General features: G+C 37.3%; 1 protein-coding gene across 1 annotated transcript in view; it reads right to left on the reverse strand.

The window, feature by feature from the left end:
* Positions 1-16,980, reverse strand: part of LRRIQ1 (leucine rich repeats and IQ motif containing 1) — a 229,613-nt gene that overhangs the window by 5,209 nt on the left and 207,424 nt on the right. The window contains 1 exon segment of the mRNA XM_075553220.1: positions 14,699-14,759. Coding sequence (XP_075409335.1) covers positions 14,699-14,759 — 61 coding nt within the window.

Genomic DNA, 16,980 nt, shown 5'->3' on the forward strand with positions numbered 1-16,980 from the left:
ATGAAAGGACTGACTCTGTACAAGTGAATAATAATCTCTTTTCCTTGGCCAAATATCCCTCTCTCAATAGGGCCTTCAAAAATTATTACCAGGGGTTTATCAAAGACAATATTAATGGAAGATTTTTATGCCCAGGGAGATAACAGATAAGACTCTCTACCATAAATTAACGAAGAGGTTTTGAAAGGGAGCCAAAGGCAGATTGAAAACAACAACAAAACAACAACAACAATGACAAACATAAATTCAGTAATGGGTTTGAGGCTCACACTAAATCCTAGCTCCAATTTAAGAAAAATTAGTTCTTCCATCATGGACCTGCTGGACACTTGCCCTCAGCAAGAGAACATAGAATAAATAGGTGCTAGAGCAGTGTGTGGTGAAGAAATTAGAGGATGCCCCATCTGTCAGATAAAATGCCATCTGGAGCCTGAAAGGCTTGTTAGGGGCATCTAAGTGAGATGTCACTAAGTCCACATGGAAGAAGCACAGCAACATCAGTTACTGAAGGATTGTAAATCATATCATCCTAAACCAAAGGCGGGATTATGAGAGCCTAAACTGTGAGGATCTGGTCTGAAGGCTGTGGATGACAGTGGGAGCCTGATATATTTGGGATCTACACAGGAAATAACCCTTGGTGATGGCCCTCGATTCATAATAGAGGCGTGGGAGAAAACAGATTACCAAGTAGTCAATGTAGAGATGACGTAGAAGATCAAAATTATAAAGCTGACTTGAATGGTGAATACCTTGGCAGTTGAGCCCCTTCTGATGCACTGTAGGCCTGATCTGTATTTCAACATTTTCTGTATTTTGTTTTTTATGTCTGTCCATATTAGGGTTTAGTTTAGATGTGTTATGTCATCGGGGGTTACCCACTTGAATCTTTGTTATATGTTTTTCTGGTGTTCAGTGTATGAAACCCAGGATTGATGAACCTACAGGGACAGCAAGTAGTCTAAGGGTTTCTGGGGAATACAGTGGTGGTGGTGGTGGTGGTGGTGATGGTAGTGCCTAGAAGGCACCTGATGTCAGGAGTTAAAGTAGGGGGAAAAAAGGGTTTTGAAAATTGATTGTGGTCCAATACTGCTTTGTATGATACACAATACAAAATTGATTGTGTAAAATACTGCTGGATGTGAATAAACTATGAAATAATATCATATCTGTATTAACTCTCAATAAAATGGTTTTACAAAAAGATGATACAGAGTCACTCTACCAAAAAGAATCATTTGTGGCAGTTAGATAACTCCTGTCAAATTGAGCATATGGGTGGAGTCTAGCCTGTCAATCAGGTTACAGCTAATGAGGCCTCAGAGTATGCATGGCCTTCTCCTGAGGAATCTGGAACTCCAGTCTTCTTCCCTGGAGGTGGGACACACACTCTCCCTGTGAGATATTCCTGTTGATAAACCACATGGAGCTACACTGATGAGGCCAAAGCTCTGGAGCTGGAGGAGCCACGTGGAGATGCACACCACCTCTGAGATGCTTCCACCACCACTGGATCCACAAGACTTTCCACCCACTGGACTGTGATCTTTCTGCCTTTGGTGTCATTGTACATGTGTTGTGTGAGTCTGAAGAGGAATTTATAGACTTGTGTTGGACATAATGGCTAATATTGGACATATAGGCTTGATTTGAATTGGAATGGGATGTTTTTTTTATGTACAATTGCTCTTTATATAAAGCTCTTTCTTAGACACACATGAGTGTCTATGAATTTGTTTCTCTAGTCAACCTGGACTAACACACCATTCAACCATTTCGAAAGGTATCATGTGGTCAAGAACCAACAGTATTGAAGGAAGACCTCTAAGCTGCATTACAAGCATTAACAAAAACAATGCATTAGGAACTGACAATACTAATTGAAATATTTCAACAAATGGATGGATCTCTAGAAGTTCTCACTAGTATATGCCAAGGTATTTGGAAGACATATTCCAAGCCAACTGACTGGAAGAGACCCATATTTATGACTATCCCAAAGAAGGAAGATCCAGTAAAATACAGAAATTATTGAACCATAGCTTTAACATGTAAGTAAAATTTTGCTGATGATAAACCAAACCAAACCAAACCAAACTAGTTAGTGGAGTACACCCACAGGGAGCAGCCATAACTTCAAGCCAGATTCAGAACAAGAGTTAACTGATGTGCTATCACTCTTGGGTGAAAGCAAAGAATAGTACTAGGAGATGTTTACTTGTGTTTTACTGACTAGTCAAAGATATTAAACTGTGGGATCCCAATAAATTAAGGATAACAATGTGAAGAATAGGAATTACAGAAGCCTCATTGAAATTATGAGGAAGCTGTACATGCACCAACTGGCAGTCTTTTGAGCAGAACAAGGGGATCTCGGGTGGCTTAAAATCAGGAATGGTGTGTGTTGGATCTTCTCACCACACATGCTCAATCTGTGTGCTGAACAAACGATCTAGAAGTTAGCCTAAATGAAGAAGAGTATGATATCAGGATAGGCAGAACGTTCATAACCATCTGTGTTACGTGGATCAAGTAATCTTTCTTGCTAAAAGCAAAAGGACTTGTCGCATTTACCAATAGATATCACAAATGTAAATTACACCGATGGAAAGAATACAAAAATCCTCACAACTATTCCAAAAAGCAATATACAGAAAAAAAGAGATTGAAATTGGTAAGAATTTCATTTTCTTTGGATCCACAATCAATGCCCATGAGAAGAGCAGTAAAGAAGTCATAAAGATATGCGCCACTGGATGAATCTGCTGAAAACAACGATAACAACAAAACCCCTCTTGACAATGCTAAAAATAAAAATGTCCCTTGAGGACATACGTGTGCCTGACTCAAACCAGGGTATTTTCAGTCAGTTAATGTGCACACAAAAGCTGCACAATGAATAAGGAAGACCAGAAAAGAGCTGATGCCTTCGCATGACTGGTTATACCATGAGCTGCTGGAAGAATGAACAAATCCATGTTAGCATACATCCGAGAATGTTCCTTAGAAGCAAGATGGCAAAACTGCATCTCATGTTTTTTGATAGATTATTAGGTAGGACCATAACCTACAGAAAGACAACATAATTAGTAAAGTAGAGGTTCAGCAAAAATGATCGGTACCCTTTTGAGGTGAATTAATACAGTGGCTTCAATGATGGGCTCAATCAGCAGTGTTAGAAGGTGGTTTGGGATCAGGCAGGGTTTCCTGCTGCTGCGTTTAGCGTCATTGTGAGTCACAACCAATTTGATAGCAGCTGACCACAGCAACAGGCGCGGCGTGTCACTGTCAGTTTAGTTTGTATTACTGTGCTTATTCCACAAACTGTCTTAACTTGTCTTACACAAGTGATATGTCTTTGTGCTGCTATGATATTGAAAGCTAAATCAAATATTAGCCGTGGATGACAGATTTCCATGGAGTTCCAGACCAAAAAAGCTAGAGAGAAAGGTGTGTGGGGCATTTCCATTTGAAAAGCAGCTAATAAAAATCCACGGATCACAACCAAATATTATCGAGTATATTGCTGAAAGATAAACCCCAGAGTTTGAATTACACGCAGATATATAGTGGCCACTGTAATGTATTCGAGTGTAACAATGGTGGATCATAGAGACAGTATAGGAATGGCCAAGGTAGACTCTGTTGTACAAGGGGTTTCCATCGGCTGGAGTCAAGTCAATGTCAACTAACAATGAGCTCACTGACAATTCACATATCTTTCTGTAGTTTCTCACATCTCTACTTAAAAAATAACTTGGGGTTTTGTCTTCATATTATTGATTGTGGAATTTCATTATATGTTCTGTCTAAAAATCGTTTGTCAGCTATATGTTCCTATATGTGTGTGCAGAAAGGAAGGGAGAGGAGAGAAGAAGAAGATAAATACAATTTTTCAATGTAATTGACTTTGCATTTTCTGATTTCGAAAGGCAAATATTTAAATTTTATGAAGTACAACTTCCTCTTTTTCGTTTATGAGTTATATGAAAATACCTAAAAATTTTAAAGACATCTTCCTATGTCTTTTAGAAAATAATTTATAATAGTTTTGCATTTTTAGGTCTATATTCATCTCATAGTTATTCTTTGTACCAAATAAGCATCAATGTTTACTTATATGTTTCTATTAGTCAGTTGTCCAGCACCATTGTCCAGCATATATTGTATGCCTTTTCTCATTGACTTATTTAGCAACTTGATGGAAACAAATTACCATATATGTGTAGATACTTTTATGGACTCTTTCATTTTCTATTGATTGATTGAACTATTTTTATGCCAATAACACACAACACACAGTCTTAATTTCTTGGACTGTGTAGAAAAAATTGAAATCAACTAGTGTGAGCTTTCTAATGAGTCTTTCTCCAAATTGCATCGGCTACTCCACATTCTCCAAATTGCTATATACATTATAAAATCAATTCGTCTATTTTTACTGAAAGGTTTTCTGGAATTGCACTGAATCCATAGAGCACTAAGGGAGAATTGTCAGCTTACAGCCCATGAATATAGAACAGCTCTTTTCTTTGTCTTAGCAAGATTTTCTAACTCTCAGTGAAAGTGTCATACACTACTTGCAATAGCATTTTTAAATGCTTTCAGGAATGGCACATTTAAAATATTTTAAAATTAAATATAATTTTTCTAAGGTGGATTTCTAATACTTATATTAATATTTATCACATCACTTTAAGACAATTCACTTATTAGTGTAAATGTGTATTTCTCAAGATTTTTATGTGAAAAATATTGTCACAACATAGCAGTTTTATTTCTTCCTTTTGATTCAGATTTAGTTGTTTTATTTCTAATCTTAGGTAGAAAAACATGTATTTCATCATTATGCACATACTTGAATTCAAACAAATTTGTCCACAGTTTTCCCCTTAAGATATAAGTCTCTGAGCAAAGTTATAATAGATATGAAGGTGTTTGCTTGTGCATTCCAACATCACATTTATTACTCTACCAGCAGTAATGAATGTTCTGCTGTGTATGAAACAGTTCCCTGCTTCTTTACATGAATAGATTTTTTTTACTCCATACTGAATATTGTGATATAATTCTTGAGTGTTTTAATTATGTTACTATCAATTTAAACAGTGCTTGGTTTTATTCTGGCAGTCAGCTGATCTACTTTTGATCAATTTAATCCTGTTCCAGTTTACGTTTAAGCTTTGTGAGTACAGATGTAGTTGCTGCTCTTGGGTGGCATTGGGTCAGTTCTAATTCATAGTGACCCTAGATAAAACAAAATGAAATACCGCTCAGTCTTCACCATCTCCACACATGTCAGCATTTAGTGCATTGTCATAGCAACTCTAACAATGCACCTCATTGAGAACCATCCTTTTTTGCTGACCCTCTACTATATGAAGCATGATGTTTTCCTCCAGAGATTAGTATCTCCTAAAAGGAGCCCTGGTGAGTTATAGTTGGGGCTACTGTGATAGTTACGTAATCTGGTGTCAATTTGGGACTTGAAAGGATTAAGAGTGAAGGGGTGGATTCTAGTCTGTCAATCAGGTCATAGCTAATGAGGCCTCTGTGTGGGCATGGCCTTCTCCCAAGGATTCTGGGAACTCCAGTATTTCCTCCATGGAGACAGGAGACATTCTCTCTCTTGGCTCTCTTCCTGTGAGACATTCCTGTGGAAAAGACACATGGAGAGAGGCTGATGGAGTCAGACCACTGGAGCTGGAGAAGCCACGTGGAAACTCCTGCCAGCGCTGAAATGCTTATAACACTACTGGATCCACAAAACTCCCCATCCGCTGGCCTGTGATCTTCCTGCATTCAGCATCATTGCATGTGTTTTGTGAGTCTGAAGATTTTATAGATTGGTATCAGACATATGGGCTAATATCGGATTTATGAACTTGATCTGGACTGGGATGGAATGTTTTCTCAATATTCATCTGCTCTTATATATAAGGCTCTCTCTTTTACACTTCAGTGTCTCTGATTTTTTTTCTAGTCTACCCAGACAAACACAGCTGCTAACTACAAGTTTGACCGTACAAAACCATCACCTGCTGTTCAGGAGAAAGAATGAGGCTTTATACTGTGTAAAGAGTTATCATCTTGGAAACCCTATAGGGCTCCTGTGAGTCAGAGTAGACTCAATGGCAGTGAGTTTGCTTGCTTGTTTGTTTTTAAATCTCTCCTAATAACATCTAAAGATTATTAAAGAAGTCCTTACTCTAGAGCTGTAATAGATTAACCACATCCTAAACAGTGCCTTTACACCAATTCTCTGTCAGGTTGTCCAACTGCGGTAGCCTGTGTGTTGCTGTGATGCTGGAAGCCATGGCATTGCTACTTCAAATACTGTAGGGTCCCCCAAAGTGAACAACTTTTAGAAGAAGGAACAGGCTGTGGACTTCTGGGGAATTAGCTACGGAAGACCCTATGGGTGGCCTAACAACACTGCCAGACACTGAAAACTTCCCGCATAGAAGCAGCATATTGCAGAAGATGAGCCTGTGAGCTCCGAAAGCACTCAGATAACTGAAGAGGAGCTGGCTTGACAAAGTGGGGCGATAATGATGTGAATGGAAGGAATAAAGTCTGTAGGAGTAAAGCCTGTGGGACCTTAATTTGCCAACAGGGCATGACTCAGCAGGAGAAGAACCAGATGCAAACATCGATTCAGAATCAGAACCTGAATTGCACAAAGTATGACTCAAAGACAATTAGAAGTTGTCAAAAATTAAATGGAGGACATAAATATTAATATTCTAGGCATTAAGGAGCTGAAATTGACTGATTTGTTGAATCAGGGAATCATGCAGTTTATTATGCAAGGACACAATCAAGAGTAATGGCATCACATTCATGGTGAAAGTGACATTTCAAGATCAATCTTGAAGTACAATACTGTCTTGATAGGCTAATATGTCTGCCTATGAGGAAATCCAGTCAATGCAACTATTATTCAAATCTATTCACCAACCACTATGAATTCAGAAGAGGATGTGGTATCAGAGTGTGGGTGGAAAGGCTCTTGGATGAGAGCAGAGAATACCAGAAAGATGTTGACCTGTGTTTTATTGGCTATGGAGAGACACTGACTGTGTGGATCACAACGTCTAAGCATTACAAAGAATGGAAATTCTAGAACCCTTTATTGTGCTCCTAGGGAAACCGTGCAGGAAGAAGAGGAAGCTGTACTAGCAGAAGACGGGAATACTGCCTGATTTCCAATCAGGAAATGTGCGTGTTAGGGTGTGTCATCTCATTTTACTTTCTCAGTCTGTATGCTGAACATATCATCAGAGAAACTGGATTATATGACAAAGAATTTGGTGTCAGGATTGGAAAACTGATGAACAACCTGCAATATACAGATGACACAACTTTGCTCTCTGAAAGTGAAGAGAACTTGGAACAATTGCTGATAAACACCAAGGATCGCATTCTTCAGGATGGAATAAAACTTACAGTGAGAAGACCCAAATTCTCACACCTGGACCAACAGATAAGATCATGGTAAATGGAGAAAAGATTGAAGTTGTCAAGAATCTCGTTCAGCTTGGATCCACAATCAGTGCTCATGGAAGCAGCAGTCTAGAGATCAATGATGAACAAATCCCTTTAACATTTCGAAAAGCAAGGGTGTTTTCAATCACTTCCTATGGATTGTGAAAGTTGGACAGAGAATAAAGACTGGGAAAAAATCAGGCATTTGAATTATAGTTCTTTCTTTCTCTCTCTCTTATACTTAAATAGTAGATTAAAGAGAAATAGGGCATATACAAACTTAATGTAAAAAAGCACTGATAGATTCCTTTCCAGATGAGTGTCCTAGCCTACACTCATACCCATAAAATCCCATCAAATTCATAAATCTCTAATTGACCTCTATGGACCTCTATTGTATAAAAGCATTTCCACATTGCTGACACTTTGCATTACCCAGTTATTTATTTTGTTCTGATTCTGAAGACTATAGTCCTATTACCTTTTAATTCTTATTCTCTGATCACACAGCTGCATCTCTTTTTAAAACTTGTTTAAATCATTTTATTGGGGCTCATACAACTCAACACAATCCACACATACATCAATTGTGTAAAGCACACTTATACACTCATTGCCCTCATTATTCTCAAAACTCACTTTCTGCTTGGGCTCCTGGAATCAGCTCATTTTCCTTTTTACCCTCCCACTTCCTTCCTGCTCCCCCCTCCCTCATGAACAATTGATAATTTATAAATTTATTATTTTATCTTATCTTATACTGCCCGGTGTCTCACTTCACCCACTTTCCTGTTGCCCATCCCCCAGGGAGGAGGTTATATGTAGATCCTTGTGATCGGTTCCCCCTTTCTACGCCACCTTCCCTCCCAGTATCGCAACTCTCACCGTTGGTCCTGAGGGGTTTATCTGTCCTGGATTCCCTGTGTTTCCAGTTCCCATCTGTACCGCTGTGCATCCTCTTGTCTAACCAGGTTTGCAAGATAGAATTGGGATCATGATAGTTGGGGGGAGGAAGCGTTTAAAACAAGAGGAAGGTTGCGAGTTTCATGATTGCTACACTGAACCCTGAGTGACTCATCTCCTCCACATTACCCCTCTGCAAGGGATGTTCAGTTGTCTACAGATGGGCATTGGGTCCCCATCACATGCTCCCCTCATTTACGAAGATATCGCTTTTATCCTCCCCCCTCCCTCCGCCTTTGGTGCTTGAAACCTGGTCCCCTTGGCCCTTCATGATCACACATGTTTGTGTGCTGCTTCCATGTGGGCTTTGTAGTTTCTGGACTAGATGGCCACTTATTTAGTTTCAAGCTTTTAAGACCCCAATAGTCGGGCGCCATCAGCCTTCTTCACCACACTTACTTATGTATACATTCATCTTCAGTGTTTATGTGGGGAAGGTGATCACACAATGATGGTTTTTGATGTTTGGTGTCTGCTACCTGATCCCTTCAACACTTCATGATCACACAGGCTTGTGTGCTTCTTCTCTGTGGGCGTTATTGCTTCCCAGATAGATGGCTCTTGTTTGCCTTCAAGCCTTTAAGACCCCAGATGCTATATCTTATGATAGCCAGGCACCATCAGCTTTCTTCACCACGTTTGCTTATGCACATGTTTGTTTTCAGTGATCATGTCGGGAAGGTGGGTATCATGGAATGACCGTTTAGCTGAGCAAGGCAGCTGCATCTCTTTATATGCATTTGCCCACTTAGGGAACAAGATGTGCGATCTACCTGTACATATGGCTGGGCTTCAGAATGCTTGTGGGAAATGCCACTGTCTTTTCATTCTATTTCCACATGAACTTGTGCAGCCCTTTCCTTTTGCAATGCATCCATTGGATTTCCTGATTTTTATTTTTTTCTAGTGATTATACTTTTGCAATGTATATTTTAAGCTCTTTTTAGTTTCAGACACTAGAAAGAGTGTATATGTGTGCTTTGTTAATTTTTTGTAAAAGATAATTCACAGCAAGGAATATATGCACATTACAGTCAAGCTGACGTTTCTTCTCCACCCATAGTTTTGTACTACTGTTTTAAAAAGCCTTTCTTCACAGCTAAATTGTAAAAATATTCTTCACTAAATTGTTTTAGAGAATTACTTTTCCATACTGAAATCCATACTCTGTTGTGTAGGCTGTACAGGATCTACTTACATCCTTGCCCTCACGCCACTGCCACAAAACTCATTTAATGCTATCTCATAACCAACCTTACTTTTCCTTTTGAGGTGTCATAGTTGTGATATATTAAAGCTAATAAAATTTGTAGGTGTATACCTGAATTTTGTTTGTTTCTATTTCCATTAGTCTATTTATTCATGCTTATGCCAACACCATTAAAGTTTAGGATTGGGTTTTTGTCTTCGGTTTTTTGTTTTTAACAAAGTGTTTGTATCTTGGGATATAACTTGCTCTTCTTTTTAAAATTTGAAATATAATCTTGTATTTCTTGAATATTCTTAATTTTTTATTCATCAATACCTATTCTAGAATAAGGTTTTCAGGTTCCTAAAAACACTAAGCTGTAATTTTGGTTGTGATTGCTTTGAATTTATGGATGTATTTGAAGACAGCTGACACATATTATATGTTAGGTTTGTTAACTGTAAATAGAAAACGTAATGGGTATTGTGGATATTATAAAATACTACATCTTCATTAACAACTGAGTTAGATTAATCCAGATGCTGAGTACGTAGATACCTGTGGGCTATTATCTGATGTTCTCTACGGAGATATCCTTTAGTTGATGAGAACTGCCTTATCCAAATCCAACCCACTGCTGAAATGATACAGAACATAAAAGTTTGGCTCTGATACCTGAAAGTGGAGAAATTAATAAGATTCATGTAACAGTCAGCATCCCCTTCCTCTTCAGAAACTCCAGTGACTGCCCGTCACTTGCCCCTTTCCTCAATTCTGCTTTTTTCCAGCTCCACAGGAATTGTTCCTGGAAATCCTAGGATAATTCATGTCCTAAACGCAAGCCTATGTATTCCATGGGGAACCCGATGGGCCTTCAGAGAGTTCATGGAAAAAAGTTGAGTTTCTTTCAATTCTATTTTCCCCAATTGCTTTAATGTGCCCATTGTAGGAGTCTACCCTTAAAAAAAAAACAAAAACAGGAGTTCTGAAGAATAACTTTAATATGAACTGAAAATTTCAACAGTCTAGATTTGTGATACACCTTCTGATAGATCTTTGGAAGTGAAGAAAATTACATTTCACTTTCCTTTTTGCTAATCCCTATATCTATAATTCATTAGTTCCTTATTTTGAATGACAGGTTATGTGTATATTAAAAACAACAGAAACCTCAACAAGCAAGACCACTACTAATGAGTCAATTCCTACCCATAGCAATTAGCGTTTTCACATACCAGCATGTAAATATTTGAGCATAACTTTTTTTCCTCACACTGGAAAATCAGTGAAGAATAATTTAGATAATATTTATATTTATCACTACAAAAAAAAGAACTTTATGAGTCAGAATTGACTGGATGACAGTTTTAGTTTTTTGGTTTGCACTGTTCTTGATGAGACGTAACCTAGAAAGTTAACTACTGCTTTGTCGGTAATCTTCCATTTCACCAGTTTCCTGTACTGTATCCATTTCAGAGTTTATTTCAATACATTTATTTTAATTAACATTTTATTAGGAGCTCTTACAGTCAATAATTCAATCCACAGTTCAATTAGATAGAGCATAATTGTACAGTTGTTGCCATCATCATTCCCATACATTTTCTTTTCTTCTCGAATTCCTTTATATCAGCCCCCCTTTACACCCTCTCCCCCCACCCTATCTCCCTCATGAACCCTCAATATATTATATATTATTATTGTTTTTTTGACCATAACGTATACCATTTCATGTATCCATTCGCCTAAAATGCTGATGTTCATTCCCTTCCAGAGGGGTTATACAGTCAGCATTGCTATCAGTTCCCCTTCTGCACCCCCACCGCCCCTCCCTGTATCCTCAGGGAGTCATTACCCCCATTGCTGTAACTGAGGGTTTATCTCTCTTGACATTTCGCGCATCAAAAGCTCTTGAGTGTGCCAATGTACATAGACAAGTCTAGCAAAGTAATACCAAGGCGATAATAATCGGAGGAGGAGATTTTAAAGAACTAGAGGATAGTTGTGTTTTTCATCATTGCTCTACTGCCCCCGTATGGCCCTTCTGAGAGGGACTGTCCAGTTATTCGACAGGTGGGGCTGGGTCTCCACCTTGCCTATGTTCTTTCACGTAATACTGATACCCATTCCTGTCCACACCTCGTGATCACACAGGCTGCTGTGTTCTTCCATGTGGGCTTTGTTGCTTCCCTTCTAGATGGCCCCTTGTTCACCTTCAAGCCTTAAGCCCCCAGGTATTCTGTCTTTTAATAGCCAGGTACCTGAGCGGCTGGTCTGAACTCCCCACAGGGGGCAAGCCAAGAGGGGAGCACAACAGATCAGCAATGGGAACAAAGCCACGAATTCCCGGAGAGTCCTGAAAGCAGACTCCTGACTTGGATGGGGTGGGGGTAGGGTAGGGGGAGGGGTGTAGTTAAGGGAATATTCACAAAGGTCAGCAGGTAGACCTGGAATTATTTATAGGCTTAAAAATGTCATTTTATTTTAATATCTTCTCCTTTCTTTTTGATGTTTATCTATATAAGATAGGACAAGCAATCTCAAGGAGACAGCAATGGGACTGATGTGGGGGGAGGGGGGAGGCATGGGAGGGGGAAATGGGGCGAGGGGAGTGGTGAGCTAATACGCCAGGAACAGGGTAACAGTAAGGGACCCACAACCAAGGGCGATGAGCATGTAGTGTCCCTGGCAGATGCTTGATCAAGTGAGGAAGTACCCAGAGCTGAACGATGGGTGAACATGATGGTGGGGCAAGAGGAAAGAAAAAAGCATAGGAGGAAACAGCTGGGGAGCAAGAATTATTATATAGATATAAATATAGATATGTATATATTGTAGAGACATAAATATAGAGAGGTAAGGGTATTTATCTATCTATGTATACATAAGTAAATACAATAAGGAAGCAGGTGGACTTTGGTCTCTACTTAAGACAAGAAGGGTTTGTTCTAAAAATGTGACAATGTATGACACTCATCTTCCTGACATGATCGCTGAAGTTCATAACATCTTTTATTTCTGGGACCTCCAATTGGTTCACTCCAAAAAATATCAATTCTTTATTTACATTTGATCACATATGTTGCATAATTCTTGCCCTTGAGTATCAGTCCCATGTTGTTGAGGATCTTAAGCATAGTTTCATACACTGAAACTTTTATTTATTTTCATTTTATTCTTATTTATATCCTGGCTGAAATCCTGGTTTTGTGAAATTATTGGCCTTCAGTTCCCTAGTACAAATGGAGTTCTTTTATCCCCCAATGTGCTGTAAGATTTCTACTCTGAACGTTCATCTAGTTCAGTTTCCTTTTATTCTTAGGTATTGGTTTCTTCTCCACTGTCATGCTTACCTCTTGCCACGCACCCCTTGCACAACTAAAAAACCACAAATACACACCTGTGTGTTTCTGTTCTACTGCCATTTACCTTGTTTTTGAGTTGAGCTTTACCTTCAGTATAAAGTAAATTGTCATTGCTGTCTATTTATCATGTGTTTATATAGCATGAAAAGCATGAGAGATTAGGATTATTGTTAGAGCATTAATATCATAGAACCATTTTGATCAGAAATATGTCCAATCTGTTTTCCTTCAATTTCTGAAATACAATAATTAAATAGAATACTATTGTCTTTACCCTGGAATTTGTTGGCACTTTTATGTTGCTGATTCTTTTTACAGGGCAATCACCCATCATTTCATGCTAGTTAATCAGTCATTGAATATGGTGTTGATAATCTTTTTATTTCTATCAGTATGCCACATCTTCTAGAAAGCTTTCTAGTAAATGCAAATAAGTATTTTCAAAGTGATTATTTCAAATATTGACCGATTCTATAAAAATCAAATTTAGTTAAATTTCCCTAATATTTGTTCTTTTTCTTTTTAAGAAACGTTTTTGAAGGAGGTATACATAGTGATGTTAAATATTACAATTTTGGAGCAGCGATGGTGTCGTGGTCACCTGTTGGGCTGTACCTCTGACGACTGGCTGTTTGAAACTACCAGCAGCTCCCAGGGACAAAGTCTGGGCTCTCTGCTCCCGTAAATGGCTAGTCTCAGAAAGCAACTCGGGCCACTATGAGTCAGCAGTGACTCAATGGCAGTGACTTTGTTTGTTTGTTTTGAGAAACCATAATACTGAATTCCATTAACAAAAAGCACATTAACTTTTTATATTAAATTCTCCATGGCATGTTAAAGTATAATAACTGTTGTCAACAGGTATGGAATCTAAGTAAAGGTTGTTTTTTGGTTGGTGGCTAAAAGGTTGGCAGTTCAAAACTACCAATTGGTTTGTGAGAGAAAAGTAAGAGAGTCTGCTTCATTACAGATTTAAAGCATTAGAAACCCTATAGAGGAGCTCTACTCTGTCCCATAAGGTGGTCCTCCGACGCACCCATTTACCCACCACCATGGCTACCCGCTTCCCTGGACTTTCTGAAGATGCACTGAAACATTATTTTGTGAACTGTGCTTTTCTTAGATCCACACTGTCCATTATTCTTCCATTAGCATATCCTTCCTCCTGGAAGTGGTTTTAGAAAAGCGCATACCGCTACACTGCCTCGTGGATACACGCTGGTCAATAAATTTAGAACTTGGTGTCTGTGCAACTCCAAGAATTTATAGTTCATCACTTAAATTGGTTGCCTTTACACTTGCTATTTTTTATCTTGTTTGATATCGTGATTTGTAAAGATATTGTGCTGTTTTCCTCAGTGGTAGCATACAGATTTTATTCTTAAAATATTCAAGAAGATAATTTCATTAGTAATTTTACATCCAGAGTTATTTACTTTTATTTAAATATGATTGCATGCTAATTATCTAGCTACACATATAAATTAATAATTTAAAATATGTCATATTAAAGTTAGAATAAAAATTTTAAAATATGTTAATATAATACAAGAAATTCTGAGGTACCCTTTGCAGATTCAGTTATAATATTTTCATAGTTGAAACTAATTTTGGACATCTTTTAAAATAAAGGGACATTGATATAGTACCAGTGTCTACAGAATTATTCAATAACTTTAAACACATTTCTTACCACAAGCTGAACTCTTCCACCATTAAGCACATCTGGATCTAACTCAGGCAAGAAATGGTTGCTGCACAGTGACAAAAACAGAAAACATTACAATATAAATGTAGAAGACAAGAAAAAAGAATTCCCAACTGAGATGTTTTAGAAAAATCATTTCCATACTGAAATAATCATTTTCTTGAATTAAATTCCACGTAGAGCTAAATACAACAAAATTGATATAAAATGTCATTATAAATACAACTTTAATACCACTCTTATTTGCCAAACATAAAAAACACAAAGGGCAAAAATCTGGGTGTGTCAATAATGATAGTTTATAAATTTTAGAACAATTAAATATTTATTTGCATTTATTTATATTACTACTTATATTCTGAGAAATGTGAATATTTTTATTTTTAAAGTAGTACCTATTTAATGTATGCTAATATTCACAACTAAGGAAGACTGGTGGCATTTACACTATCAGCTTCTAACCAAAAGGCCAGTAGTTCAAAACCACCAGCTGTTCTGTGGGAGGAATATGAGGCTTTCTACTCCCATAAAGAGTTACTGTCTCAGAAACCTACAGGGGAATTCTATCTTGTCTTAGAGGGTCCTTGTAGGTCAGAATCAACGTGATGTGATTTTTTCCCCCCACAGAATCCACAGCTAAATTCTGTATAACAACAAAATGTTGATAGTTGACTTTCAAAGAATTATTTGTTCTCCAGAACCTATTTCCCTGAAAATATTATTACCTATTATCTTATTTACTTACTTATTTTTATAGAGACATATTGACATATATTTCATGTATCTTACAATTAAATGTTTAAATACATTTTAAAAGTTGTGCGTCCATCACCCCAATCAATTTGAGAACATTTTCGTCATTCTTGTCTCCTTTATTATTAGCTCCCTTGTTTTTTTCCAACCGTCCATCCTATCTCTAAAACACTATTAATCAAGCTGTTGTCTCCATAGATTTACCTATCCCAAGTTTCATATGATGAAAGTGAAAAACAAAAATAAATCCAACAAAACAAAAAAAACAACTAGCAATTACAAGAGAATAAAACAGAAAAATCTCAACCCAAAAGATAGCAGAAGGTAATAAAAACTAGAACAAATTGAAAATGAGTTAAAAAGACAAATGGTAAGATGTTAAATTTTGACCCTTGTTCCATCGGCCACAGGAAGTCAGGGAGACTTAGTACATGTAGGGTCCCCACAAATGGATTTTGGCCTTTCCCTGTCATCCACAGTCTTCTGCCAACCTGGTGCTCAGGATTTAAGCTCTGACACAGAGTTCCCCTTTAGTCTTGGATTTTACTTTTAATAATTATTTGATCACTCTGAAATGTGTGCTCCTGTTGTGCAGACCCAACTGACATCTCACTAAGAGTAGAAAAGCATTTCAGACCCAAGATACTATTATTTCTGCTAGTCAGGCACTCTCCGACTTCTTCACTACACTTAGCTGCAGCATCTACATCATTGGCGATCTTCACGAGGGCAATATTAAATAGGGCCACATCAGAAGATCTAACTCTTTTTAGATTAGAGTTTATGAGTAAGTGCAAGCTCAAAGTCCATTCAGATACCTATAGAATATATATGTAATTGGTCGAGTTTAGAGACAAAATTATCATTTCATTGGGAGATATTATACATAATCCCCATGGGTTACATAGTAATTTTATTAATAGTATTATTAATTATCCAATAACATATCATTTAAAATACTGTTCAGAAAAGGAAATTATACATATGTATCATTACTACCTATTCCTTTATAAGCTATATTTTAAAAAGAGAGAATCTGTTAAAATTACTGTTACACCATATGTTGAAAAATAATTTATTTAAGATTAAGGGATTTAAAAATATTTAAATATACCTAAAATTCATTCAGAAAGGTCTTACTCATATTTTTCAAACCATCCGTACTTAAACTTTAGAATCTCTACATAAGTCATGTGGTAAATTGTGATTTTATTATATTTGCAAATAGTTCTAAGTATGCCATGCTACAGATTAAGGTAAATGGATTAGTATCAAGACAAAAGAAATTGTGTATAAATTAGAACATTCCAAGTATTCACATATTTCTACTCTCTTTGCTCATAATAACATGTGACATAATCATCTAGATTATAAAATATTATCTTAATTTTCCTTCCAAATGATTGTCACAATTTGAAGGAACAAGATGCCTGAAAGCATATATAATGATGTAGGGTTTCATTTGATTTATAGCTTGATATACTGTTTAATTAAATTTTATCCATAATTATTAC

This window comes from Tenrec ecaudatus, chromosome 6 (assembly GCF_050624435.1).
Source record: "Tenrec ecaudatus isolate mTenEca1 chromosome 6, mTenEca1.hap1, whole genome shotgun sequence".
NCBI lineage: Eukaryota > Metazoa > Chordata > Mammalia > Afrosoricida > Tenrecidae > Tenrec > Tenrec ecaudatus.